This window comes from Conger conger, chromosome 8, assembly GCF_963514075.1.
Source record: "Conger conger chromosome 8, fConCon1.1, whole genome shotgun sequence".
Taxonomy (NCBI): domain Eukaryota; kingdom Metazoa; phylum Chordata; class Actinopteri; order Anguilliformes; family Congridae; genus Conger; species Conger conger.
Window position 1 is genome coordinate 43479915 of NC_083767.1, and position 26525 is coordinate 43506439.

Sequence of the window (26525 nt, forward strand, 5' to 3'; positions counted from 1 at the left end):
CACAGCCGCAACACGATGCTCAACGCACCACGGAGCATGCTCAGAACCAATGCACGTGCACGACGGATGTGAAGAGTGCGTGACGATAATTGTATTGTAAGATGTATTGTTTTTAATTATTTATTATTTATACCATTCAATTAAAAATGAACAGATGTAAAGAATAGGAAGGTTTAAATATTGGATCTGTATTTTTAAACCATAAAGCACAAATGTTGCCGTTAATTAGATATAACGAAATAAAAGAATGAGTACATCGGCACACGTTTTACGGTAAACAGAGTTTAATGGAATTGACCGTCAGTGGCAGGACTGCTGTGATCCGGGTATTCCTCCAGCGCCCCACAGTTCACTGCCTCCACCTCCCTGACAGCTGTCGCCCTGGTGTCCGTGGCAACCTTTTCATACAAATATCCCCTGCCCCCGCATTCCAGAACACTGTGTTCCAGCCCCAGCAGATATGCGATGGTCACGAGAATGACTGTACGAAGCGCTCGCTTTCGCTCATCCCCCCCCCCCCCCCCCCTCTGCTCCCCCCCCCCCCCATCCGTCACGGCTACGGCCGCCCGCTTCGCCATTCCACCGTGTGTGAGCACGCGATAGGGCCCACCACCCGGGCCTCTGTGTGTTTTTTACGGATTTAATGGCAGTGCAAAGCGTGCCATCTTAACTGCAGTGGGGCTGCGTGAAACCACATCTTCCCTATTATTGACACCATTTGGTGGCATTTCTTTGCCAAGCCAAATCATTTTTAATTAAACTGAATTGGGCTATATAAATTACACTGAAACAGCAGACAAACACGCTGTTTGCAACATATATGATTGAACGAAATGGTGCAAGTTCCATTCAACGCTGACAATTCGGCTTAAATTAACATCTCAAATTCTTTATCGTACTGTTGAAAGCTGCCAATTTTAATATCAATGGGAAGAAAATCAATAAAATACAATTGACGACAGCGTTGCAAAACCGCATACCATTGCTTGAATTCATACCCGTATACCTAAAATAAACTGCACCATCCAGCCCTAGCCTGCAGTCAGGGAGAGAGTGGTGTGCCCTGCTTTCTGTGCACCTCTGGGAAACATCAACCAGGATACTCAGCTTAATGTACCAGTGGAAAACGCTCCGTCTAATGTGCACTTGTACATGATGTTGTGGGTATTCCATAATACCACAAGGACGGGTTTGTTTAAAAAAAAATTAAAACAAAATAAACAAAAATAAACTCACGCAAGGTTTCTGCAAGACGGCCTCCATCGTTTATGAGGCCCGTCTGAAAAGTCATTTCTTGTAGTCAGCTGTTCAGAACGATCTCCTGGCCCTAATGTGGAGGGGAACGGGCCAGGGATGTTTCTGTTGCAGTACTCAGTGGTGGGGATCTCCCGGGGGGAAGGGAGGTGTGTGGTAATAACATGCGCGTTCTGGGTCATGACCACAGACATTGGCTCGCCTCAAACGACTATCAGGGGACTCACTCAAGGTAATGTTCCTCTGGGTAATATCCACAAACGGACGGGCCGAGTCGATGGGCAGCCCCGCTCCCAGGCCAATCCCGGCCCTCCAATCGTCTGTTACCGGGCGGCTTTTCAAAACTGCAGTGCAGACAGAGCCTTGAGCTCAGACTGGGCATTAACGGCCTCTAACGGCCATCAGCAAACCCGCTTGAGATAATTTTATTGTGGTGCTCTATCCCTGCAAGAAAAGTGAATGAGCAATCTTTGCCGCCCAAGCTCCCTTATGCCTGATGATGGCTTGCCTCCAAAACGCCTCATAAAACAGGCCCTCAAGTGATTGAGTTGTTTAGCACTGTAGAGGTGCACGCGCAATCCCCTTACAGTCAATACTAACACTTACAAAGCAAAAAGAAGAAGTGAGAGATCATTAGATTACTCATCTACTTTACTTAGCCAGGGCAACTTCTAGTGCATTGAACATTACGCGTTTACAGTAGGATGCAAAAGAAAAGGGCACCCTTGTTTTAAATGTCTGTTACATTGAATCTGTACGTGATCAAAAACCTGAACTCTAAATGGCTAAACATGCTAATTTTAGAGCATTTTTTACTTTAAAATTAAATATTTTCAAGGAAAGGGGCAAAATTCTTTTTTTTTTTTTTGACCAGGGGTGCCCACAATTTTGCACGCCACTGTATGTATTCTTAAACTCATTTGTGGAGTTGGCTTGGAGCATTCCTTCATAAAGGCCTTCTTCTTGAACCTGCATTCCTCATCTATACCATTTTGCCACATTTTGACATGACCACCTGCAAACTGTGCACGGTCATGGTCGCATGCCCCCACTTTCCTACAATGAGCTTCTATGCTTTCCCACGTTAAAAGAAATGGCCCCATCCTATCTGAACCTATTCTATCGGCTGCATGTCCTCACCAAACCCCCCCGGGGATAGATGTATGATAAAGAACTCTCATTGTTCTGTTGGGTGGAGCAGGAAGTAAACAACGAGAAGTGATCCATGAGACAAGGCCGCTCTCTCTTGAATGCACAAGCAATTACTGATTATCATCTAGAGATATACCCACTTCATGTCTGACGTTTTATGATTGTTTGGTAAGCAAAGACTAAGCAAACAGAAACGGACAAAATAATCTTGTCCACTTTGGGTGTCCTATGCCCTATGGTTAGGCTGCAGGTGACACCAACTAATGTGTGTGTGAGCCTGACCTGGAAACTGCAGTGTGTCTAGAAGTGGCAGTAGTGTACATCATATGCTTAGAAGGAGAGCACATGATGGGGGGAATGCACACAACAATCAACACCGGAGGTAGTGGCAGCAAGTGCAAAATGAGTACACAAATTTGTCAAGAGTATTTCCAAATTGCAATTGAAATTGCTAAAGGCGAGATGATCAGCTGTCATGCCAAGGAAAGACAGCCCGCAAACCCTCCACCCACCTTGCATGCAGGAGGAAACGAGCCGTCCAGACCGCTGAACAGATGACATCATTTCACTGAGGGCAACTAAATCCTTAACAGGAACCAGATGTTAGCGTTGCACCTGGAGGACCGAGGTCCCTGGAAACCGGTTTAAAACACGAGGCGGAGGCACTGAAATGTACGGTGCATTATAGCGGGCCGACTTCGCAACGGGCCGACAGCGGATGGGGTTTAACGCGTTTCACTCCGCCATCTGAAGACCTGACATACAGCGGGGCACATGGCGAAGGAACAAACAAACAAAATCCGCGGCGGCGTTTCTGTTTTTAGGACAGCGCCTAATGCGATTTCTGGGGCCGAACGCCAGAGAGGCCGGATTTGGACGGAGAGGCGTCTCTCCTGCGGGAGGCGGCCCAGGTTAGCGCGGTCCAGCACCCCTTCACGGATACCGGAGTCCTTCAAAACGTTTCGCAAGAGTGCGCCGACTCTTCGGGGGTTTTTCCTATTGTTCCCGCCGTCGGCGCTCCGCTCCCCGGTCGAGTCCCTCTCCATCATGTGACACGCTGTCTTCCAGCCTGCTCTCTGCGCGACTGTACGGCAGTAAAAAGGCACGTTCGCCGTGGGATGAGGCACAATTTGGGCCCGCTAAATGAAGGCTCCAGCAGCGCCCCTCGTTCCTCGCTCTCGCCGTACCGTGAGAGCCCATCTGTCGGTTCCCGACGTGCAGGCGGGGAGGGTATCCGACGTCCCCCTGCTTTTAGCCGCTTGCAGAGATTTAAATTGCCCCTCTCCGCTGCAGGCCGTTTCCAACCCACCCTTTAGCACCTGCCCGCTGCGTCGAACCGGTCCTTGATTCGACGTCGTAAACCGTAAACACCCAAACTTCTCTCCGTGTGCTGTCGAGGCAATCGCCTCCCTGGAAGAGCGGATGGGTCGACGATAAGCCCGGCGGGGAGGGGGGGGGGGGGGGAGCCGTAATCCCCGAAAATGAAAAAACCCAAACAACATGGACAGAAATGAGAGAAAAGGGGAAAGGGAGAGGCACAATGGAGATAAAGTTTTAGTGTGCCGGGCACATTTGGCAGCCCCATGCAGCGGCGTTGGCCTCCACCCCATTCCCCCGCAATAAGCTGCCAAAAATCACTCTGCATCCATCCCTCAGTCGGCTCTCCGGCTGGGGGAGGATTCCGCAGATCCGGATGGATGAGCTTCCCTGGCTCGACACCCCCCAGGCCTCCGGCTTTGCACTAGGGAAGCATCGGATAATACGCTCCTCCATACGAGGGGAGATTTGATCTGCGTTATGACTTCAGACCCGCTCCCACCCCCCCCACGACCCCCAGGGGGGTATAAACTCGCAAAGTCCTCTCTCTCGATGAGCGAAGTCCTCCTCTTAACTGCATTCAAGAGTCTCTAATTCAAGTACCTCTAAAGCCTGCAGTAGATCAACCGTTTCAATAAAACCGCAAATCCGCCTCCTCAAAAGTTTCTTCTCGGAACTTGAAGTCAAATCATGCCATTCCCCGCTTTTCTAAACATACCACTTAAATAATTTTCATACAGATGAGCGCTGTTAGTATCCCCGCTGCTCTGCACCGTAAATACAGTTGCGGATATGAGCGAGATCAAAACATTAACAGGTTTCATTTTACATTTAAGTAGTTCTCCAAGGCATTATATAATTGGGTTTGGATATTAACCAGATTTATATGAATCCATTTCAACACAGGAAAGGCCTGTAGTTTTTCCATTCACTTCATCCCAGTGGCTGTGCACCACAACAAGAGAGCTGCATTTCCGCCACATGCAGCACAAACTAAATGATTTAGCGGCGGTTCAATGAAGAGGTTGGCGCTTTTGACACGCCATTTTTTTCCCCTCCCGGCTCAGAATGAGTTTCCTCCAGCGAGTCAAGGTTAGCGGTGACAGCGCTTTCCCCATGCAGAGTCTATCCACGTCTAAAGAAATGGGGTCGGGCGTGGAGAGAAAGTGGAGCGTTAGGAGAGAGAGACAGAGATGGAGCTGCCCCTGGGCTGTGCCCGATACCAGTGGTGATGAAGAAGGGCCAGCCTCCAACAGGGTGCTGGGTCCCGCCCAAGGCTGGGGGGCGGTGGGGGTCCAAACGGGAACGGCACCACCGCCAGGGCATGGCCACCGAGGTCCGCTCCGCCAGGCCTCCGGGAGCCATGGAAACCGCCCAATTCTGGCTCGGGGAGGCCGGTCCCGCTTCCATTTAGCGAGAAGACACTGACAGGCCCGCTTATGTCACATCTGGGGCGACAGGCGGAAATTGATTTAATTTAACGAACTAGGGCGATACGCAGGGGGGGGGGGGGGGGGGCAAGGGGAGGGAGGAAGGGAGCGGAAAATAACAATAATAAAAAGCTAGGATATGAGCGGCTATTTTAGTCGATATCAAGCACCCAGCGATCTGGATTCCCCACACTGGAGAAAGCAAGAATTACAAAGGGGAACGGGTAGTTAAGGCCTGTAACATTTGTAACGTGGCGTTAATGGTGCTACCATCATTCTTTCTATTATGGTAGAAAGGCACACAAGAGAGGTAAGTGTTTTGGTTTGAGGCTAGCGCAGACGAGATAGGAGCTGTGGCTTCTCATTTTTGAAGGCAACATTAATCCTGATGAGGAAAGTGGCCTTGAACAGAAGAAGGACAGCTTATCGGAGCCTTAGAAGTATCTATAGTTAAGCCTAGCACAAGATAAGAAACTAGAACATGCATCATACTGTGACGCTGTTCTATACAGGAACAATAGAGGGACTGCACACATGAATGGCAGTTTTCAAATGTCACTGAATAGAAGCATAATAGTTTATCAGCCACTGAAAGCACACTAAGAATTCCTACTACACGCCAATAAAAACATTACTCACTGGTCCCTGTTCCTGGAGATCTACCATCCTGTATGTTTTCACTCAAAGCCTAACACAGCGCACCTCTTTCAACAGCTAGAGATCTCAATGAGATGCTAATTAGTAGAAGCAGGTGAGCCAAATTACGGTTGAAGATAAAACGTACAGGACGGTAGATCTCCAGGACCACGGTTGGGGTCTACTGCAATGACTTGAACATTTCAACAGCCAGAGGGAACTCGTTGGATTTACATTTTCTCTTGCTTAGTTTAGCCTGGTGTTTTTTCGCCTTTTCAAAAGAAGCAAGACACAAGCACTCAGTCAGCCAACTGATGACAGGAGTCGAGTTGTGCGCGAGGCTAATGGACTTTAATTTCACAAAGGCGCTTCAGCCGCATGTAGGTCATTAAAGTGCGTTCCACTGCAGCACACAGTATCCTCCCCCATCAAGTTCTCTTGAACAATGTTGTTCTTCTTTCACAGAACATTTCAGCCATTTATAATTCAAAACGAAAAAATGAACTCTTATTTCTCGCGTTTCATTTCTTCTTTTGCCATTGCCCTGGGCAAAACTCATAGACTTGCCCTACCTTCATATTCATATTTAGTAATACCCCCAAGAGATGCAGACATGTGCCTACTTCAGCCAATTCATATTCAAAGCATTCCTGGGGTTAATGTGTATTTGATGGGTTAAATTATAGTAGCATTCATCTTTGTTCAGAGTTCAAAATGTGGAATACATTTAGCGTACCTATTCCTGTAAGTGTACTCGCCCTATACCATATGAAATGGTCCATTTGTGTGGTAATGGCGAAGCCAGGGAAGAGTCTATTACACGTGTGAACGAGCGCCGTCATGCGTGTGTCCGTGGAGACACACACACACACCACACACACACACACGGAGTGCAAACATTTCTCTCCCACGCTGGGGATGAGACACGGACATGAACTTCAAAGATTAATGACTGTAAAGAGCACTCGGGCACAGAGAGCCTGGAGGTATGGGAACCCTGTCAGGGGGGGGATCTGCCGTAAATCGTCCACTTATACTTCTATGATGGCTTCTTTTTGTTTGGGGAGGTAAAGTCCTAAAATGGTTAGTGTAATCCCACAATTCATTGCCTTCGGCGTAGAACAACGAGCACTTCAAAAGGACTGGTCAATTTAAGCCAATTAGCGGTGCTGGTGAAAGAGACACTGAAACAAAGTGTGGTAAGCTTCCACGGGAGAGCGGGCATGCTGGAAATATAAAGATGATGGCTGAAATCTGATTGGGTGAGAAATGTAGAACTGGGGAATTCGCTCAAGGAACTCACTGATGAGGAAATGGGTAGAGAGAAGCAGCAGTGCCGAGGCCGTCGTGAAACTGCACAGGCAGAAACTGTGTGTGTGTGCGAGCGTGCACCACCTTCTGTGTGTGTGTGTGTGTGTGTGTGCACTACCTTCTGTGTGTTTGAGTGTGGGTGTGTGCACCACCTTCTGTGTGTGTGTGCACCACCTTCTGTGTGTGTGTGTGTGTGCGAGCATGCACCACCTTCTGTGTGTGTATGTGTGTGTGTGTGTGTGTGTGTGTGTGTGAGAGAGCATGCACCACCTTCTGTGTGCGTGTGTTTGTGTGCACCACCGTCTGCAAGTGTGTGCGTGTGTGTGTGCATGCTTGCACCACCTTCTATGTGCGTGTGCACCACTTACTTCATGTGTGTGTGTGCGTGTACCACATTCTGCATGTGTCTGTGTGCGTGCGTGTGTGTGTGTGTGTGTGTACGCCACCTTCTGCATGTCTGAGTGTGCGTGCGTGTGTGTACACACCACCTTCTGCATGTGCCTGCCTGCCTTGTGCGCATGTGTGCGTGCCTTATGCACGTGTGTGTGCGTGTGTGTGTGAGGGTGCCTTGTGTCTATGTGTTTGTGTATGTGTGCCTGCCTTGTGCGTATGGGTGCATGTGTGTTTGTGTGTCTTGAGTTTTCTGCGTACAGTCTCAAGGCTTCCTGTGAAACTCAATGGAAAAACACTCTTTGTTCCCATCACTGAACAGCGGACATCAAAGTCATGAGAAATAGGCCCAGGTTCTCCATTCATTCCTACGGAAACACAACTCTGTTCTTTAGCTGCGACCTCTCCACAGATACGCAGTGATCCTGAACCACAGACCTGGTTCTGCTCCCTTCTCAGAAAAACTCTCACAGACATTATAACACCCACAGCAACGGCTGGTCCCCGTCATCATTTCATTTTCTTACTCCAGTTATTTGGCCCTGCTCAGAAAGTCAGCTCTGGTGCGAGCGAGATAATGAGCTCTCGTTAGGCCCTCACTTTGTTTCAGGGTTTACCCAGTTTAAATCAGCCGTCCAATTAAATCACAGAATGCAAATATCAGATTAATGGACAGAGCGAGAAAGGCCAAGCATGGCCATCATTACAGTAAAGATTCATAGCCATGCTTAGGCAATCAGAGGACGTTTGTGTGTGCCTAGCCTATGCTAATTTCCCCTGGTGTTTTAAAATGTTCTGACGAATAAAACGAACAGTGGAAGCACACAAATTACCTGCTGATAAGCTCCGTGCTTCTACACGTTACCCATAAGCTGTATGCGAGCTAACGGCCCTCTCTCCCTCCGAAACACTGCCCTGCCTCTCCTGACTGCACATATTTCCAAACAATCCCCTCTGCTGTATGTTTTGGGTATGTTACCACATGGTCATCAAGCTGTTGGCCCCACTCCAACTGTGTAATGCGCGACACGCAACACCTGGGGCAGGTTCAATCGTAAACCGTTTTGCCACGGTTTGCGGTATCAACGATATTTCTCCCAACGGTGTGCAATGTTTTGCAGGTACGTTTGGTGGGTGCGTTGGGGTGCAACAGGATGTTCAACGTGTCACCATTTTAAAATGTTTTGCTACGTTTTGTCAGGGCTGAACGAGGGCCTGATGTCGGATGAACACAAGAATCTCCACGACCTCACGTAATGGCGAAAGGGGCGGAGACTCTCAGAGGGGACGCAGCGCCCTCTACTGGAGGGCAGTAGGAGCGGCGTCTCACGAGCGTCTCTTCACGCTGCGACTTCCTCTGGCCGCAGGGAGAAACACGCCACAGCACGGCCTGCCTCAGTGCGAGAAGGCGTGAGGGACCCTATAGGCTCCACGAGCTGTAGTTCTTTCAGCAGCTGTGATCCCCAACACAGGGAGATTAAGGAGCACTACATTTCCCAAAGAGCCCGTTAATAAAAGCAAGTGGAAACCCCCCCCGCCCGACTTCCTCGACTGCAGCAAATGGAGTGGGGAGTGAGAAACGCCAGCTAGCACACAAGCGCAGCCGCACCGCCTTACCACGGCTTTGAAGGGTAAATTGAATACTCAATGCGACTGTAACCTATTTTCTGAGTGTAAGAGAAAAAAAAACGTTTTGAAGATAGAAAATCAATTAGGAATCTACAGTGCACCGGAATGGAGCCACTTCACAACTTGCGAGACATGTAAATGCAGTATGAAATATCACATACAGCTATTACACCTAATAAAAGCCCAATAACATAAACCTATAACAATTTCCAACAACAATTTCCAACAACTCCCCACCCATTTGTGGGAGAATGCCGTTTATCTCTTGCGTAGAGCGGAGAGAGAGCCCCCAGTTTCCCGAAGGCCCGCAGTGGAGGAACACAGCAATGACAGATTAGCAAGCCTTCACTCAATCCGTTTAGCAGCCGTAGCGCAGCTAATGATACAATCATATACAGGGAAATATGTGTCCAACCAGCAAAGGGGAAACGGTGTTCAGATAGCAATCGCATGTATGCACCGGCACCCAAGAACAAGAAGTCAGCAAATGTCACACAAAGCCAAATGTCAAGTGTAGGGGGGACCTTTTTAAAAATAGGCTGTGCTTTTCCAGAGTGGCAGTTGTAGCAGCGATAATTTTCACGTGGTGGTTTTGTGGGGGAGAGGGATGACGTTGATGAATGGGATAGGACAGCCAGGCCAGAATAATCGGGGCACGATACACTCTGCGTTTACATGCAGGCGTTTAGCCCATGCCCTTATCCATAGCGACGTATGAGGCCTACATATTACAAGGCAACCATTTATACAGCTAGATTTACTGAAGCAGTTCAGGTTAAGGAGCTTCCTCAAGGGTGAAATATCAACGGCGCACCTGGGACACGAACCTTCAGCCTCAGTTGCAAGTCCAGTCACTTCATTGTATTCAACCGCTACCCTGGAATAAATAAAATGCTGCAAAAACACTCAAGACACCTCAAAACAATCTAAGGCTAGACCCACGCGTGCAACAGCCAGATTTCTATGGATTCAGTGAAGTAAAAATCAACAAAAGTAAAGACCACATAAAGATATAAAGATATCTTTCATAAATGTATGAAAGATACAGGCACTTATAGGTTTGACTGATTCAAGAGCAAACAATATCTCCGTAAAACACCACAAAAGGGTCATTTGTATGAATCTCATTATGGGCACCATAATGTCAATAGCTTTGTTCCTTTGGCAATTTGTTTTTTTACATTGGCGTTTGCTGTAGGCTAGACATTACTGATCACCGTCGACCCTGTTCTGTTCCTTATCTTATCTTTATAATATTTGTGCCCCAAGGAGCGCATCCACACACAGCTGTGGCAACTGTGGGCAGGCTATTAAACTGGCAACAACACAAAAACGCTGAGGCACTCGGTCGGCACAGAGGGACGTAATCGTCCCACATCCACGTCGCCCGTGAACAGGGAATCACAGAGAGCTGATAGGACAGAAGTGGGACAAGCACTCAAAAGCTCCCGAGTCAGCCGGGCCAGAAAATAACAGAACCGTTATTATATGAGCATCAAAGCCCCTCTTTGTCAGCAGCCTATTCCTGGAATCTTAAACCAAAGTGAATAACGCAGTAATCTGATTTAGCGCATACCACGTAACATCGAATTTATAGAATTGACAGGGGGAAGGGATGGGGTAATTGCAAATTCCAAAGATTTAACTCGGGGGAAACAACAGCAAAACCGAATTTGTTTTCAGCTCGCCGATGTACACGTTGATAATTACATTGTGTGCATGCATGTTCAGAGAAAGGGAGAGTTTTTCCATCAGCATGCACGCATAAGAGCTTCAAGTAAACTGAAATAATAGCCTAAGCTTTATGAATGTATATTAGCCACGATGTTTTTTTTTTACTGCAAAGCAACGTTTCAATAACACCAGAAGCAATTTAACTACCGATACAGGCGGTATCGGGCGTAGGCTAATATCACGAAGCCGTTGTCATGAAAGCAGCGTCTCTGCAAACAATACGGTAACTACGATGCAACCTTTCCACCCCCGGCAGTGAAGACCCAGCCGAAAGCTCTCCTTTCCTGGGCCCCTGAAAACCATAAGGCGGTTAACTTCTTGTCCCATTCATCGTAGCTAACCACAATCTTGGGGTAAACTTTGGGGTGAGACTCACGATAAACGATATTTTACGCCACAGGAATTAGACCGAACATTCACTCAGGCCAATCAACATCACACGCACAATGCAACTAACGTTATTTATTTCGCTATGATTAGCCTCTGCGTGTAAATCCATTGTAAAGGGTGCGGTGGATTTTTCAATAGCAGTGTTTATGTCTGGGCGTTCCACTCATTCTTGTATCGTGTAGCTGGGTCAGTGCTTTTTCTCAAAGTTTGTTACTGCACCATTACCCTCGGTTTAAAATCATGCAGCCCCCTTTCTCGCTCATTGTTAGCGCGCTAACCCTCCGTTCCCCCCGCCAGTAACAAAACACGCGACTGCGCTTTACATTTCGCTTTCAAAGTGTTAATTCCCTGCAAATTATTTAACGGCATTCGTCGGAGAGCGTCAAGTTTATGAAAGACCAAAATTACTCACATTGTGTCGCCGGAAAGCAGCAAACGGCTCTCAACCATCACGTCGGGTAGAAAATCCAGATTGTAAGAGGAAGTCATGTTTTTTTCCGTGCACGCCTCTGTGCTCTCGCTAGCAAATATGAGCGCTTCTCTACGCTTGTCTGATTCAACTGCGCTGGCCGCGGAGACGGAGAGGGACAGGTGCGCAAGGCCTCCCCAAGGCAGCAGCCAGAGACTCGGCAGTTGTCACATTCTTTTCTTCTCCCCCGTCATTTTTCCTCCAATCCCCACCGAAATCCTTACTGCTGAGGCAACTGTCCGTATAATACAAGGTGCTGAGACGGGAGGCGTGGCTCCTCTGTAGCCCACTGCAGTTCCAGTTAACCATTTGTAGGCCTCTTTATCGCCACATAATTCCTCAGAATGTAATGCTTACATTAGATACTTTTGCAGTAATTTGCAATGATGCGATAATGTTGAATGTGATTATTGCTATTTTTAGTCGTGATAACATCGTTACTGTATTGCAGCAATGTGTTAAGGCTACGAAATGCAGCCCACTGTATCCTGAGAATAAATCTAACGTTAATCATATTGGGTAAATGAATACATTTCACCCAAGTCCCCACCCCAAATCATAGGATCCTTCACACACAACCAGGACTCTGCCTACTGCCTGTTTTACTTGGCCCGATCCTTTAAGTGTGCTTTTTATGACATGTAAATTAGCAACCCATTATACCGTGTCCATGCTTCTCGGGGGCATTGCTACATTCAGATTAGAATTATTTCATGGTAAAGTATGGAATACGTAATTGGGTCAGTGAGAAAGCTATGCAGAGCTTTAGCAACCTCAGGACAGCAGTACAGTACATGGTTAGAAGTGAAAAGAAGTGCACCCATAGGCTACTGTACAAGCGTTTTGAACAAAACGTTGTGCTATAAAGCTTCTTTCTTAACTGCACAAAACGGCAGTGCAATTGCATTTTCAGTAGCTACTTTATATTACCATGTTTTCTTCACAGTTCTACACCGTACCTCTGTTTACTTGTTTATTTGTAAATTCTTATAAACTAGCCACATTTTTCTACATCGCTGAACATTTTTTACGTCCACTGCCCCTTCAAATGGCGATGACGGTTTTAATATGCTCTTTAATAGCTCTGCATGGTAACGGCTAACACCTTGTCACAATTCAAGCGCTGTAATTCCTGCTCGTTTACAAACAGGTGTTCATATGCCAACGGTTACCCGAGAAGTTCGAACTGCAAACAGTATATTATGTTGACTGGAATTAGGCACATTAATAATGAATTATAGCTGTTTTACACGCTTCGCGTATCGCTACCACTATATCAATTTGAATTAAAGCTCATTATGAGTTTGTGGAGTACAGCATGTACGTTTTACACGTTTTCCTCATTTGACACAAAATGCACAAGATAAATAATGAGTAAACACCGACTCACGTTGAATACATTTCTTGCAATGCTTAAATAATTGTCTTAAGGTAGGCCTAGATTCTTGTTTAAAAAATAAATAAATAAATTTAAGGTAACTAAAAATGAACATCTAATCAGTTTTTATCTTGTGTAGCAAACAAGGCCATATATTACACGAGCTGGTAACCGTCCTCTGGAGCCACTTTATACTGTATGTGGATTTCCTGTAAAGAGCTATCTCCGGATGACACCATAATACTTTTTTTGCCCCCCCCCCCTGAAATCTGAAGTTCAAATATGAAGGTTGGCTACCGCCACCTTCAGGACCTTCAACAAATTAAAACACCCCTCAGACACAGGAAATCGAAATAGGCAGCACAAAGGACCCAACATTTGTACTTCTCCCCTAAACAGTTTTTGAGGCAAACGACCAAATAAAACCCCTTTACTGATAAGAAAGAAAAACGCAAACCGAGCCAGTCTGACTGCTCTCCCGCCTCGGTGACAATAATAACGGCAATCTTTTCATCTGAGTCTCCTTGCTTGCCAGTGCAGGGGGTCAAAGGTCATACTGTTCCTTTTTTCTTTTTTTTTCTTTTCTTTTTTTTTTTAAACTGTCCTTGGGTTTATTTCGTGCTTTCTTCTTGCTGTCTTCCTTGGGGGGGTTCTTTGTGATGTAGCTCTGGGCAAGGTCTCCCACTCTCTCAGGCACAGAGCCTCAGCTGCCCAGAAACACATATTGATTGACCCCGTAGGAGGAGGGTTGAAGGCATAGCTGTAGGAACGTGGACTAAAATAGATAATTGTGGGCCGAGCAGAGAAGCTCAAAATATAGCAAAATCATAAGCAAGGCATTAGAAAACTTGCAAAGTGAACCACCCCCCCCTTCCACATTAATCCGCAATAAACTGACCTTCATGGGTACGGAGTCATAACCCCAAAGAGTTACGACTGCTGCTGCAGAATCTGATTAACTGGGGCATTCCGAATTGTTTATGCCGTTAATAATCAGGTAATGCAAGAAGCTGCATTCTGACATTTAAAAATCCCTATTTTAATTGCGGTTTCAATATTAGCCATGCAAATACATGCAAAGGCATTGACAAAGTAATATAACTGTAATCACAAATTAATCACTCGGCAAACAGCAAAACAAAGAAGCCATGTTTTCCTCCTCATGGCATAGCCCAGAAACAGCACGGAGAAGTGATGGTGCTCTTTTAGTTTATTGATCGTAGCCTGTGGCCTGGCCTCTTAACGCATAAACAAGCATCAACCAAAAATCAATTTGTTCAACAACTGACTACTGCTGTTGCTAACATGTGCTTGAGTATTCGGTAATACTTGCAGGTTCAAATTATGGAAACTAACCTCAATGAATGTTTGAGTGTTTATATTCCCTGTGGGTTACCCTCAGTAACCCTCACACAAAAGATACACAACTAATCTCATGTCCTTGTCACACACCAGATTTCAGAGATATGCGGTAGACTATAAACAAACACAGATTAGCATTGCTCAGTTGTGAACTCCATTGTCAAGTGTAAGGTAACATAACTTAACTGGGAGCTCCACGTACATTTTTCCTGAAGTTCATACCACATACATTTGTTACAACACCGCTATGGAACGGCCCGTGACACTGATGAAAGCACCTCCTCTCGCGAACACTACACCACTACCAGACCAATGGCAATACCAGGCAGCAAACACATTAAGGGCTCGATAGGTTTACTTTCACTACTCCATGTTTGCAGTCCCAAACTCAGGGACACACTCACTTATCTCCCATGAGCAGTGCAAACCTCCCTACCTCAAAGACTCAGAAACAAATAGAAGTGCCACCGAAATGTGCAATGCAAAGAAATAAGAAACGGAAGAAACTGTTTCGGCAGCGTGGTGTGAAGCTGTCGTCTGCTAACACCGAATGGAAAATCATCAACGTTTTTTGGATTAGAATTGCGACACACATGTATGTGCACACACGCGTTTACGCAAATATACACTCGGGTTGTATGAGTACTAAACAATACCCAGGTGTACTGTAAGGTAAGATAGTAGAAAATGTCCTGTGCAATATATTGTAAGTTTCCTTTTATTTATCTGAATTTCTTTGCATTTGTGAATAGGGGAAAATATGGTAAACCAGTGCTGAAAACAGGTACTGGAAAAAATGCGATACCATGGAATTATCTTTATACCACGCAACCCTTACACAAACACATGCACGCACACGCACACATACACGCCACATATCATATGTAGAAGCTACAGAGCCAAACTGATCTGGTATCATTCGTGTGTTCCATCAAACCTGCTCAGAAAGATTTGCCCAATCGTCCATACCAACTGCTACAAAGCAGCAATGTTGGAACGTGCACAGATGACTGTGGGTGTTTGAGGCAGGATTAAACTGGATGCTTTTGTTCTATATATCAGTAGGCCTGAATATGCATACATTATCAACCAAGGCACATTGGAGATCTTCAGAGACAGGAAGAGCATTCTGAATGCTTACAACCCCAACAATTCTTCTGTTTTACTGTTCATTTCCCCACAGGAGAATGTCATTAATTACACCATCTAAAAATGAATCGTTTCTGAAAGGGGCGATATTCTCCACAGACGTTGGTGGCAAAGGGTACAGATCAGAGTGTGTTGTGGGTCCATAGAGTGATCTACACACCACATGTAATGCCTACGCCAGCCCCAAGAACCCATGTGTGCATCAGAGCAGGATCCCACAGCATTGAACCGCCCACGCTCTACGGAAAGTGGGGAAAATGCTACGGAAAGGTACGGAAAATGCTTGTCGCTGGGGTGGTACCCCATAGGTCCAGCAATATATAATTCATTTGAACCTTTTTTTGCTTGGAAGAAGTACTCATTTGTACCCAAAGAGAAGATTACTGTACGTTTAGGGTACATTTGGGAAATTTGATCCTTGAAGAACAAAAAATGTACACTTTATGTCTGAGAGTGCACAGTCATTTCTGACTCATTGCTTCTCACATAGGGGTTCACACCGAAGTCAGGAGAGTCGTGCAGACTAAGGAGGAACAGCAGGAACACGGGGGCTCTACTTCCTGAACCCGTGAAGCATCACTTCCTGTTCCTGGCCCCGACTTCCTCCTCTGAAGAAGGGCTTTCCTCATTGGTGGCAGAGAAGGTTGTGAAGGCAGGGCCAAGCCCCACATTGCTGCAGTGCACCAGATCAGGGCCTTGCCTGTTCTAATTGGGCACAGCCATGGTTACAGGGCACTGGAGCCGAAACAAAGCCCCATGTCCAAGTGCCACACATTCATTAGAGGATTTCCCCCTGCTCTCTCTCTCCCTCCCTCGTTCCCTCTCTCTCCTCTTTTACTCATTAAACTGCCACCCTGGAAACACTGGTGACCGGCTCTCATTTATTTTCATTTGAACGTCGTGCAGCTCCACTGATCCTCGTGTTGCTAGTGGAAAGAACGCTGGGATAGTGTCATTTCGATGTCCCCCCTCCCCTCCCTTTCTTCCCCTGCCCTACTCCCAAAGGTCCAGCACTTTGGCCACTGCAATTCTAGGGCATTGCTGTCCCCATCATTAACCTTCCTGATTTGGGTAACGAGCACTGACCACACTGAATGACAGCATATTCTCAATATAGGCCTTTTGAAGCTAAATATATTTATACAGTCCAAAAACGTGCTCAATGGAACAAAGCTTAATACAAAAAACCTGCAAATCTCCATAATAACCAGCAGCTACATTTCCAATTCTTTGAAAGTACATGACAAAGGACAAATACAGGTGTCAATTTCACCACTTACCTTTTACATGCGTTCTAGTCTCTTTCATGTTGAATAAAAAAAACCCTTGCCTATTATTCAATCTTATTCAGTTAAAGTTCAAACTAGGAGCCATGACACATCCAGCTGAGTCAAAAATGAACTACCTTTGACTAAAAAATAGACCCAGCTTAAACAATGAGAGAAGGAAACCTCACAGAAGTTATAAATCAAATAAAAACTGGCCTAAGCAGATGGAAGCACTTAGCAATCACTTTATGGGGTAGAATGAACACAGTGAATACTACAACACTGGCACAAGCAGATCATGTTCTCACGTTGCTCCTGGAACACATCCATAAGACATGGAGTAATAAGCTCCTTAAAACCATCTTTTTCCTCCGGAGTTGTGAAAGGGAAATTAGGAATTTTGGGAATTTATACTTTTCGCTTCAAAGCATATTGTCATTTATGTTCCAACCGCACAGATGATGGTAAGATCATCATTCAAAATAAATGCCATAAAATAGCTAATATTGGGACAGTTTTACAGACACAGGTTAAGCTTAGTCCAGGACTAAATTGGAGAAATCTCCATTCAAAATTGAATTTAGTCCAGCACTAGGTTTAATATGTGTCTGCAAAACTGGCCCACTATTTCTCAAAATGCCTAAATCAACAAATATGGAAAGTCCCATAATGTTCAATCAAATCATATCCAGGGTAGGGTGTGTATAAAGACTGGAAGATTAGTAAACAATACTTTCTAAAGAAAGGGTTTTGGGAAATCTCTGCCAAGAAATGTTTTTTTTTTTTAACTATGACAGAATTAAGAGTTTAAACTCAAAGTCTGTTCTGCTGAGTGGTCCTGGTGGGGAGAATACTGGGTCAGAATGCATGATAAGGGAAAGATAAGAACAAGCCAAACAAAAATAACAAATAATTAATCTGACAACCGTGCAGCACTGGGTATCTGACCTTTCTATCTTCTCAAATTAAATAAACACGGTCAGTATGGTACAATGCAAGATATATAATTATACCGCACATAATAAACTATTACCATCCAAAATACTGTATCCAAGAATAACAAAAAATATGAACAAATATGTGGGAACATAAACATGTACACCCTTTCGTTTCGTTTCATAAATAACCAGCACACAAATAACTATTTTCTGATCATTTAATCACCAAAAATAATTCCAAGAAACTAGATGATAAAACAGAATGAGATAAAAAGAAGTAAACCTCAGGTCAGAATTAGGAGAAAAAATGACCAAAAAAACCCTCTTTTAAATCTGAAAAGGGAAATCATTGAGATATAGATTTAGTGGTAAAGACCCAAGGAACAACCAGAACCTTCCGTTTTGGGACCTGGTGCTACAAGTGGAAACAGCATTTGTTAGTGGCAGTAGCTCAATTTTCTCATTAGTTGTGTTTACTTAACACTTTCCTCTTTTTCCCATTTGTGGTAAATGTACATCAATATGTTTTTATCGATCTGGCCATTTGTAAGTCTCATAATTCAGTAAAAAAGAGGACAATAGGATGTGCTATTTATCATGCTACCAGAGACCTTAACCCCACTGGCTTCCCTGTTGTTACCTAGGGAGGGGGGTGGGAAAGGGATAATGGATTGTTATATTGTGCACTGGATGTCATAAAAGAATAATGACTTCCTGAGTGTCGATACCTCGACTGTGTGTGTGGAAGTAGTCTCGGAAGGTGTGGATCTGAAAACAGCTGTCGTCTCTGGTTTAGTTTTCATTTCTCTCTGATGACGGCCGTCCCCATCCCTCGTTGTTGCATTGTGTCGGGCACTTTAAATCTCGCCCGCGTTAAGCCACGTTGGGCCGGGGGCCAGGGAGTGTTTGGGACAACCTCTGATGTCTGGCGATGACAGCTCATCCGAAAAATTGCACTACCACTTTTAGAGAGGAGGGGGTTGAGGGTATTTCGTTTAGGAAGGATGGGTACTTCAGAAATCCCTGAATCCCCCCCCCCTCCCCCCATACACACACACATGCACACAAACACACACACACACTCTACACAACCACTACCAGACCTCAGCACCTAATTACAAACTACAAATTACAGAGCAGTCCCGTCAGGCCACTTTTCCATTGTGCAAGGCTGCAGGGCCCTCTGGTTCATGAAGGGGATTAGGCCTCTTTCAGTCTAGTGGTTCAGGGGGGCTGCATTCATTACGCCTCCCTCACTGCTCCAGACCTGCGTCTGCAGCCCCGCTCCGTCTCCCTCTGCCTCTCCTCACAGATAAACACCAACGCTTAACCTCCAACATTTATACCAAACCTGCTCTTCATCCCCGTGATATTATATATTTCTGATAATGGTAAAGAGAATGACAAAAAACTAATGTCGCGTTACAAAGCTCAGTGATGATCCTTACTGCCGCATTTTATTTTAATAATCACACACACACACATGGGCACAGACACAAACAGACACACACACACACACACACACACACACACTTCAAAAAATAGTTTCCTTGCCCACTAGTAATTCACCACAAAATGCCAGCACACAATTAAAATTGAAAGCATCGAACTGTTAAACCACAAGTAAAGCCACTAAATTAATAAACACGCTTTTATTATGAATTATGGATCTTGCCTTCTATCTGAATTTGTACCTATTAGCTCATATGCACGACTACCATTGCACTAAATTTGGCCCATCATTATTGAAAGAGTACATTATCCATTAATATCGATGCTTTCAGCTGAAAACTCCAGGTGAAGAGACGGACTGCAACCAACTACGCACACCCGTGTGCGTGCGAATATACTTAAATACATCCGAGCGCTGTGACTGATGTGATTTCAGACATGTTTTATTGAAAGGGCAAAATTAAAAGCTATGACCATGTCTGGCTGCATGGTAACAAAGCAATCTAAGAGACTCATGAAAGGGCAGCTGCTATTTTAAAAGACCATTTACCTCAGTGGCTAATGGAGAGGCCGGCCGTAAATCGTCCGTTTAAACCAAACAGCCGTTATTACGATACGCGCAACGCGCTCCTCTGCCCTCGCAGCCGTGACACATAAAGAGAAAGCGCTTGTTTACGGAGGACTGCGGCGGACCGGCATCCACTCAACCTTTTACCGCGCCCGTTAAGACCCATTCCCGCGGCGGTCTGGAAACACGCCGGGGAGGGAGAGAATGAGGACGAATAAAAAGAGGGGGAGAGACCGGAGGAGAGGAGGTGGGTGAAAGAAGAAAGCGGCGAGGTGTTTGACAGCCCCATTGTCTGCCTGTCCCATTGTCGGGCGGGAGATGCATTCAGCAGCTCCCCTCCACACCCCCGCCCGCTCCAGCCCCCACCTTCCCAGACCAAAACAAACAAAGGCGCACATTTTTCAAACCGCGGGACGCCCGCTTCTCCCGCTCCCCTGTGCCCCGGCGAAGACCAGCCCCAGACCCGTCCTCCTGCGGTACGGGACCCCGCTCGGACCCGGGGAGGTTCTGCGCAGGACTACGGACGGATACCGGGAGAAACAAACGGTCCGTTTCGGTCCTGGACGGAGCCGGGTTACAGCGAGCGTGTTCTGCCCGGTACCAACCTAATATGGAGTCACCCGCCCCCACCCCTTTCCCCCTCGCTCTACAGACTACGGCAAGTAACACAGATAAACAAGTACCGCCAACTCTCTAACCATTCCCTGCGTGCGCTCCCAGCCCGGGGAAAACCGGAATAATAGGCTTTGTGGAAACATCGTTCCGTTGTGTTATTGTGGGGGTCGACGGTTGCAGTGAAAGCTGGAATCTTAGTTAAAACGGGAAAAAGAATCGGAACCACGAACACCGCGGCGGCACCGCACGGCTAACGTCGGACAGGGCCGGAGAGAGCCCGCTCCCCAAACTACCGCCGCAAAAGAGAAAAGAGCCCGTCACAACCCCGCCAAACCCCCTCCTCCCCACACCCAGACACCGACCTGCACCCCAAAAACACGCGTGTGGGAGCGAAGGCGCCCTACCTCAGGAGCAGGTCCTCATTCAGCAGCGAGACGGGGGCGGAAGGGGCACAGACGCCCTGCACAAAGCCCAGCTCGGAAGAGTGCTCCAACATCACCGCTGCGCTCGGATATCTCAGTAATGGACACTCACTCTTCTCTCCCTCTCGCTCTGTTTCTCTGCCTATCCGTCTTTCTCTCGCTGGCTGTCCTGCTACACTCCTTCTCTTAGTTCCTCTCTCGGTCTCTTTCTCTCTCTCGCTCTCTCTGGCTCGCTCTCTCGCTCTGCCTGCCTCTCTCTCTCTCTCTCTCGCTCTGCCTCGCTCCTCGGTGTGGCTGTGCGGTGGAGTGGAGGGGCCCTGGCTGACTCAGCCAGCTGAAATAATCCCCCCTGACAGCGTGCGTTGTTGTGGGCCTATCTAACGCTAATACGCTGCGCAGCCCTGGGGCAGCCGGCTCCGCGGCACACAGGCTCTCGGACCGTCTCTCTGCTCCACTAATTGCCACCCAAATTAGGCGGAGGGGCCGGGGGACGGCTCTTTATTTACCGCCCCCCCCCGCCCCGTCAGGGGCTGTCGCACGGCGGGGGAAACGTGAACGGCGAGCCCCTGGATTATTAACCGCTCCGCTCCAGAAGGGCCGGAGTCCTGTCCCCGTTTGTTGTGATACGAAACGGCTTCATTTAGTAAAAAGGCTGTGGACGCTTAGGAGAGTGTTTCAGATTAATCTACAACACCCACAGCAGTCTGAGAGAAAAAAAACTGTTATCCAACTGTTACCCAAATACTGCAGGGATTTTGTACGAGGATACTCTTAACGATAGGACCTTTTCCCATACTGATTTTCACATTTGTATTTACAGAAAAAAGGGCATACAAGGAACTAGCTCGGCTCTGTGAAAGGCGTTTTGGCAGAAGACCCTTCGAACAGGTACGACGGGGTAAAGAAACAGGTCTGGAGTGTTAAACAGCGGGGGCGTGGCCTCTCCTCCGGTGTCAGGTGCGGACACCACGTGCCGGGGCAGAACCCCAGGGAGAGGGGGTCGGCGGACACGGCCCCCTGGCGGGATCGCGGCAGGAAGTTCACGGGTGGACAGCTGTCCTCGGTGACGTGCATCCTGTACAATCGGCGTCCGTCTCATACGATACGCAGTGGTATCTCTCCCGTACCGTACGCGGCTGGCCAAGCTGATGTCCCCCATCCAGGAGAACATTGCACAATGTCATCCTCACATCCTGTAAAATTGTATTTATTTGGAAACCATATTTGTGTGGCGCTTGAGGTCCAAACACCGGGGGCTCAGGTGATTGGCTGCTGCCCCTGAAACCTGTGATTTTGGGGGAGGGCCCCTGCCTGCACCACCCACCCCCACCCCACAGATGACCTGATTACACCCAATCACTGCCTGCTTGCCGCCGATCAGAAAGTTCAAAAACAAGCTTGCCACGTGTTTGTTTGCGTGCTCCGTTTTAAATTAAATGACCCAATTCACTTAGATCATTTTCTGTTTTCTGTACGAATACTGTATCCAGTATTCACATGGAATGACACTGTATCTAATATTCTCCGTATAATGGGCAGATGGACATCTCAGAGTCTCCAGGTTCCGACAGATCGAGAAGAACAGATTTAATTCAGTACGGAGCATATGCCAGCATCTGGGACAGGAACAGTGTGCAGGAAATGGGGAATTTATTGTGAATTAATTCTAATTTGTCTTGGTTTTCTCTCAGAGAGTGTCGCCCTGTCATCCGTGTATATGTTGGGTTTTTTTTGGGGGACGGGGGAGTCGGGAGAGAACAGAACCGCGAGTTTGGTTACTGACAGCCATTCAAACCCACTTTGCCAGGGCGTAATTTTCATTGTTCCTCCACCATCACACTCAATTAATCCTGTCATAATGGAAACGCGGAGGGAAGGGGAGTGATGCGGGAGAAATGAGTAGCTAATTACCACTTTACCCGAATCTGCATGACAATGCGTTTGATTGACAGACGGTGGGACACTTGAGATGGTCACGCTGTCCTCTTGTGTGAAACACAATGGAAATGGGGTGGAAAATGCACATCGTCACGGCGACAGGAAGAGCCTCTACGTGCTGCAGGAGCAGGCCTCTCAAGCACTAGCATCTACAACTGGGTCTCTACCAATGCAGTGTGAGCTGGGTCTCTACCAATGCAGTGTGAGCTGGGTCTCTACCAATGCAGTGTGAGCTGGGTCTCTACCAATCCAGTGTGAGCTGGGTCTCTACCAATGCAGTGTGAGCTGGGTCTCTACCAATCCAGTGTGAGCTGGGTCTCTACCAATGCAGTGTGAGCTGGGTCTCTACCAATCCAGTTTAAACTGGGTCTCTACAAATCCATTATGAACTGGGTGTGTACCAATCCAGTGTGAACTGGGTCTCTACCAATGCAGTGTGAACTGGGTCTCTACCAATCCAGTGTGAACTGGGTCTCTACCAATCCAGTATGAACTGGGTGTGTACCAATCCAGTATGAACTGGGTCTCTACCAATCCAGTATGAACTGGGTCTCTCCCAATCCATTATGAACCGGGTCTGTGCCAATCCAGTATGAACTAGGTCTCTACAAATCCAGTAGCAACTGGGTCTCTACCAATCCAATATGAACTGGGTATCTACACACTGTAGGCTATGAACTGGTTCTCTATACACTTGTGTGTTGTGAACTGGTGTGGGTTCTGAACTAGGTCTCTACACACTTGGTTGTAAAAACGTTGCAGGTTTTGGTCTTCGTCTCTAACCAAAAACACCCCCCCCACACACACACACACACACACAATGTAGACATGTCCACACCGCATACGTACGCACTGTATAAACATTTTAATTCATGGCGACAGCTCAAGCACAGGCCCCGAACGTGACTCCATCTTGCCTTTTCTGTTGTGTTTACAGTTTAGTGAAATGACCTAGATAAGGATGTGGCCTACCCCCCCTGCTCCCCTCCTCCCCTCCCCCCCTCCCCCCGGCGCGGCTCTGCCTCTAACTCAGTCTGACAGTGAAAGGTCAGCACCCATTGGCCACGCCAGAGTCAGCGCTATCTGATGCGCGGCCGTCGCCATGGTAACCCCCCAAGCGCCCCACGGCCGCCGCTCCGCTCCGACTGGGGGGGTGGGGGGGGAATGGGTCATCGGGGCGGGCCGCGGAACACGCGCGTGGCCTCGGACCTTCGCACGCGGCGAGCGTTTAACACGGAGGACACCCGTCGCAGGAGGAAACCGACCGCGGAAGGAATCTATCATTCACCCGCACAGGAGAACGAGAGACAGAGGAAGGAAGAGGGAGGGAGGGAGAACGGCAGAACACACTAATGCGAGTTCAGCGGTAAAAGAGTGAGGTTCGCGTGTATTGTAAAGTTGTTTATTGGGATCTGTATTCTGCTCGCTAATTACAAAATGGCTGTCTCGTCGTTACAGAACAATAGTTCTTCACAAATTTGTCATGTAAAAACAAACGGAGGTAGAGTACGCTACCCAAAAGCCGCTATAATATTGTTATTGGAAAACAATAGAACAAAACAAACCAGACAGCTACTTGGCCATGGCCAGGGGCAAAAACCCATTAAATCCAGTAGAAAGTGGTAAAAAGTAGACAAGAGAAAAGTCTATGTGGCTACTGGAAGACAGCCGAGATGGAGGTGAGAGATATTCGTACGTTGTGGGGAGAAAGGAGAAAGTGAAAGCTACTTTATCAGAATCACACCAGCCATCTCCAAAATGAGGGAAGCTGAGAAACTCTCACACCGTTGCACAGCTGCACCAAACAACATCACATCCTGTCTGCTAGGGACACCAGGTGACCAGTGACCAGAGTAAACAAGTCCACAAAGACATTTATTAGATCAACAGTGGCTTCCGTCATCGAGGCTGTGGCTGTTATTATCATCAGCGCAAACAAATGCTGATTACTTAATAATGAATCACAGTTTACATACTCCATAAGCTATCTGTTGTACAGATGGGCAGGGATATTGCTGATCGTATGGTTACATACTGAGGTTAAGGGCCGCATGACCTTGCAGTTCTTCACTTCAGCTTTTTAACCAGGCAGAACTGCTGCCACTCGAGTTTTATCAGGTCAGAGCCTTGCGAAATAAAATTTGAGAGAAAGACTGAGCCAGGAGGCACTTACCCCCCAGTGCTGTGGGGTGGGGGTTAGGGGTGTGCTGGGTGATGATAAGGGGGTTAGGGGGTTTGGGGTGTGTTTGGGGATGGTTAGGGGGTTAGGGGTGTGTTTGGGGATGGTTAGGGGGTTAGGGGTGTGTTTTGGGGTGGTTAGGGGGTTAGGGGTGTGTTTGGGGATGGTTAGGGGGTTAGGGGTGTGTTGGGGGATGGTTAGGGGGTTAGGGGTGTGTTAGTTTGGGGTGTGTTGGGGGATGGTTAGGGGGTTAGGGGTGTGTTTGTTTGTGGTGTGTTGGGGGATGGTTAGGGGGTTAGGGGTGTGTTAGTTTGGGGTGTGTTGGGGGATGGTTAGGGGGCACAGCGTTGTTTTGTCGGCATGAGCCTGCATCTCCAAGCATCAGGTCATTATGATAAAAGAAGAAGATCACCGAAGACTGCAGACTTTTCCGGAAGACTGTTTGTTTATTTATTTATTTATTTGTCTTTGCCTCCTGAGCACCAGCCCCCCTTCTGCCCAAGGAGGGAGGGAGAAGTCACGTGCCCGTACCCCAGCATCTGTATTCCGGCTATGTGCACCGTTCGGCTACACCTCTCCCTGCCACGTTCCCTCTCTCTCTTCTCCTCCTCCTCCACTTCTCTCTCGCTCTCTCTCTCACCTCTCATCCCCTCCTCCCCCACTTCTCTCCCTCTCTCTCGCTATCTCTCTCTCTCACCTCTCATCCCCTCCTCCTCCACTTCTCTCCCTCTCTCTCGCTATCTCTCCCTCTCTCACCTCTCATCCCCTCCTTCTCCCATCTCCCTCTTCTCCTTTTTTTTGTGAGATGCACCAAAACACGTATAAATTATTTAGATTTCTTCCAAAGGAAAAAAATGCTTAACATAGCAGTTTGTATGAAAGGGGATATAAAAATTCCATTAGATACAAGATTTTGCAATCAGCCCAGGATATGAAGAATTAATCTTATCTTTAAATGCACAGCGCCACCGAAGAGCAACAACAAACAGAATATTAAACGCCGACAAAAGAATATCAATCAGGCGGCGGCAGGATGCTTGAACTGCTGCGTAACCTTGGGTGTCACCGACAGAAGGAAACGTCTGTTAAGGGTCCCCGGTGTTCAGGCCTTTCAGTCAGGCAGAATGCATTAAAATGGCCGCTTTTCCACAGTCAGACTTAGGGCAAGCGGATTTCACACCAAAGTGACTTTAAGAGAGGTGGCCTATGAAATTAGGGGGAAGTTAAGCGAGTGCGTTTGTGTTCATGCTTCATTCATGTGCCGTCGCTCTGCTCGTTGTCTGGGAGGAGATGTGGTAGGCGGAAGCACGCTCGTAGGAGCCATAGAGGGTATTCCTGTATTGCGGAGGGTGGATGTGCTCTCACTGTACAGGCTGTGGAAGACTGTCTGCCTCCTCAGCTCAGTGTTGACAAAGCCACCTCCCTGCCCTCGACACTCGTGGACCGAGAGCCCAATTCACACCGGAGCCAAGAACCTGCAGGTGTGATTCCTTCCCCCGACACACATACACACACACACACACACACACGCACACACACGCACA

General features: G+C 47.3%; 1 protein-coding gene across 19 annotated transcripts in view; it reads right to left on the reverse strand.

Moving 5' to 3' along the window:
- celf2 (cugbp, Elav-like family member 2) overlaps nt 1-26525 on the reverse strand; it is a 170050-nt gene that overhangs the window by 91650 nt on the left and 51875 nt on the right. Inside the window, exon 1 of one of the 19 annotated variants that reach the window (XM_061251371.1) lies at nt 20847-21043. The exons of 17 other annotated variants lie outside the window; for them this stretch is intronic. In XM_061251371.1, the coding sequence (XP_061107355.1) occupies nt 20847-20938 (92 nt within the window). In that variant the 5' untranslated portion in view covers nt 20939-21043. Of the gene's footprint in view, nt 1-11655; nt 11912-20846; nt 21044-26525 lie in introns of those variants that run through there. One more of the 19 variants, XM_061251375.1, reaches the window with a different exon arrangement.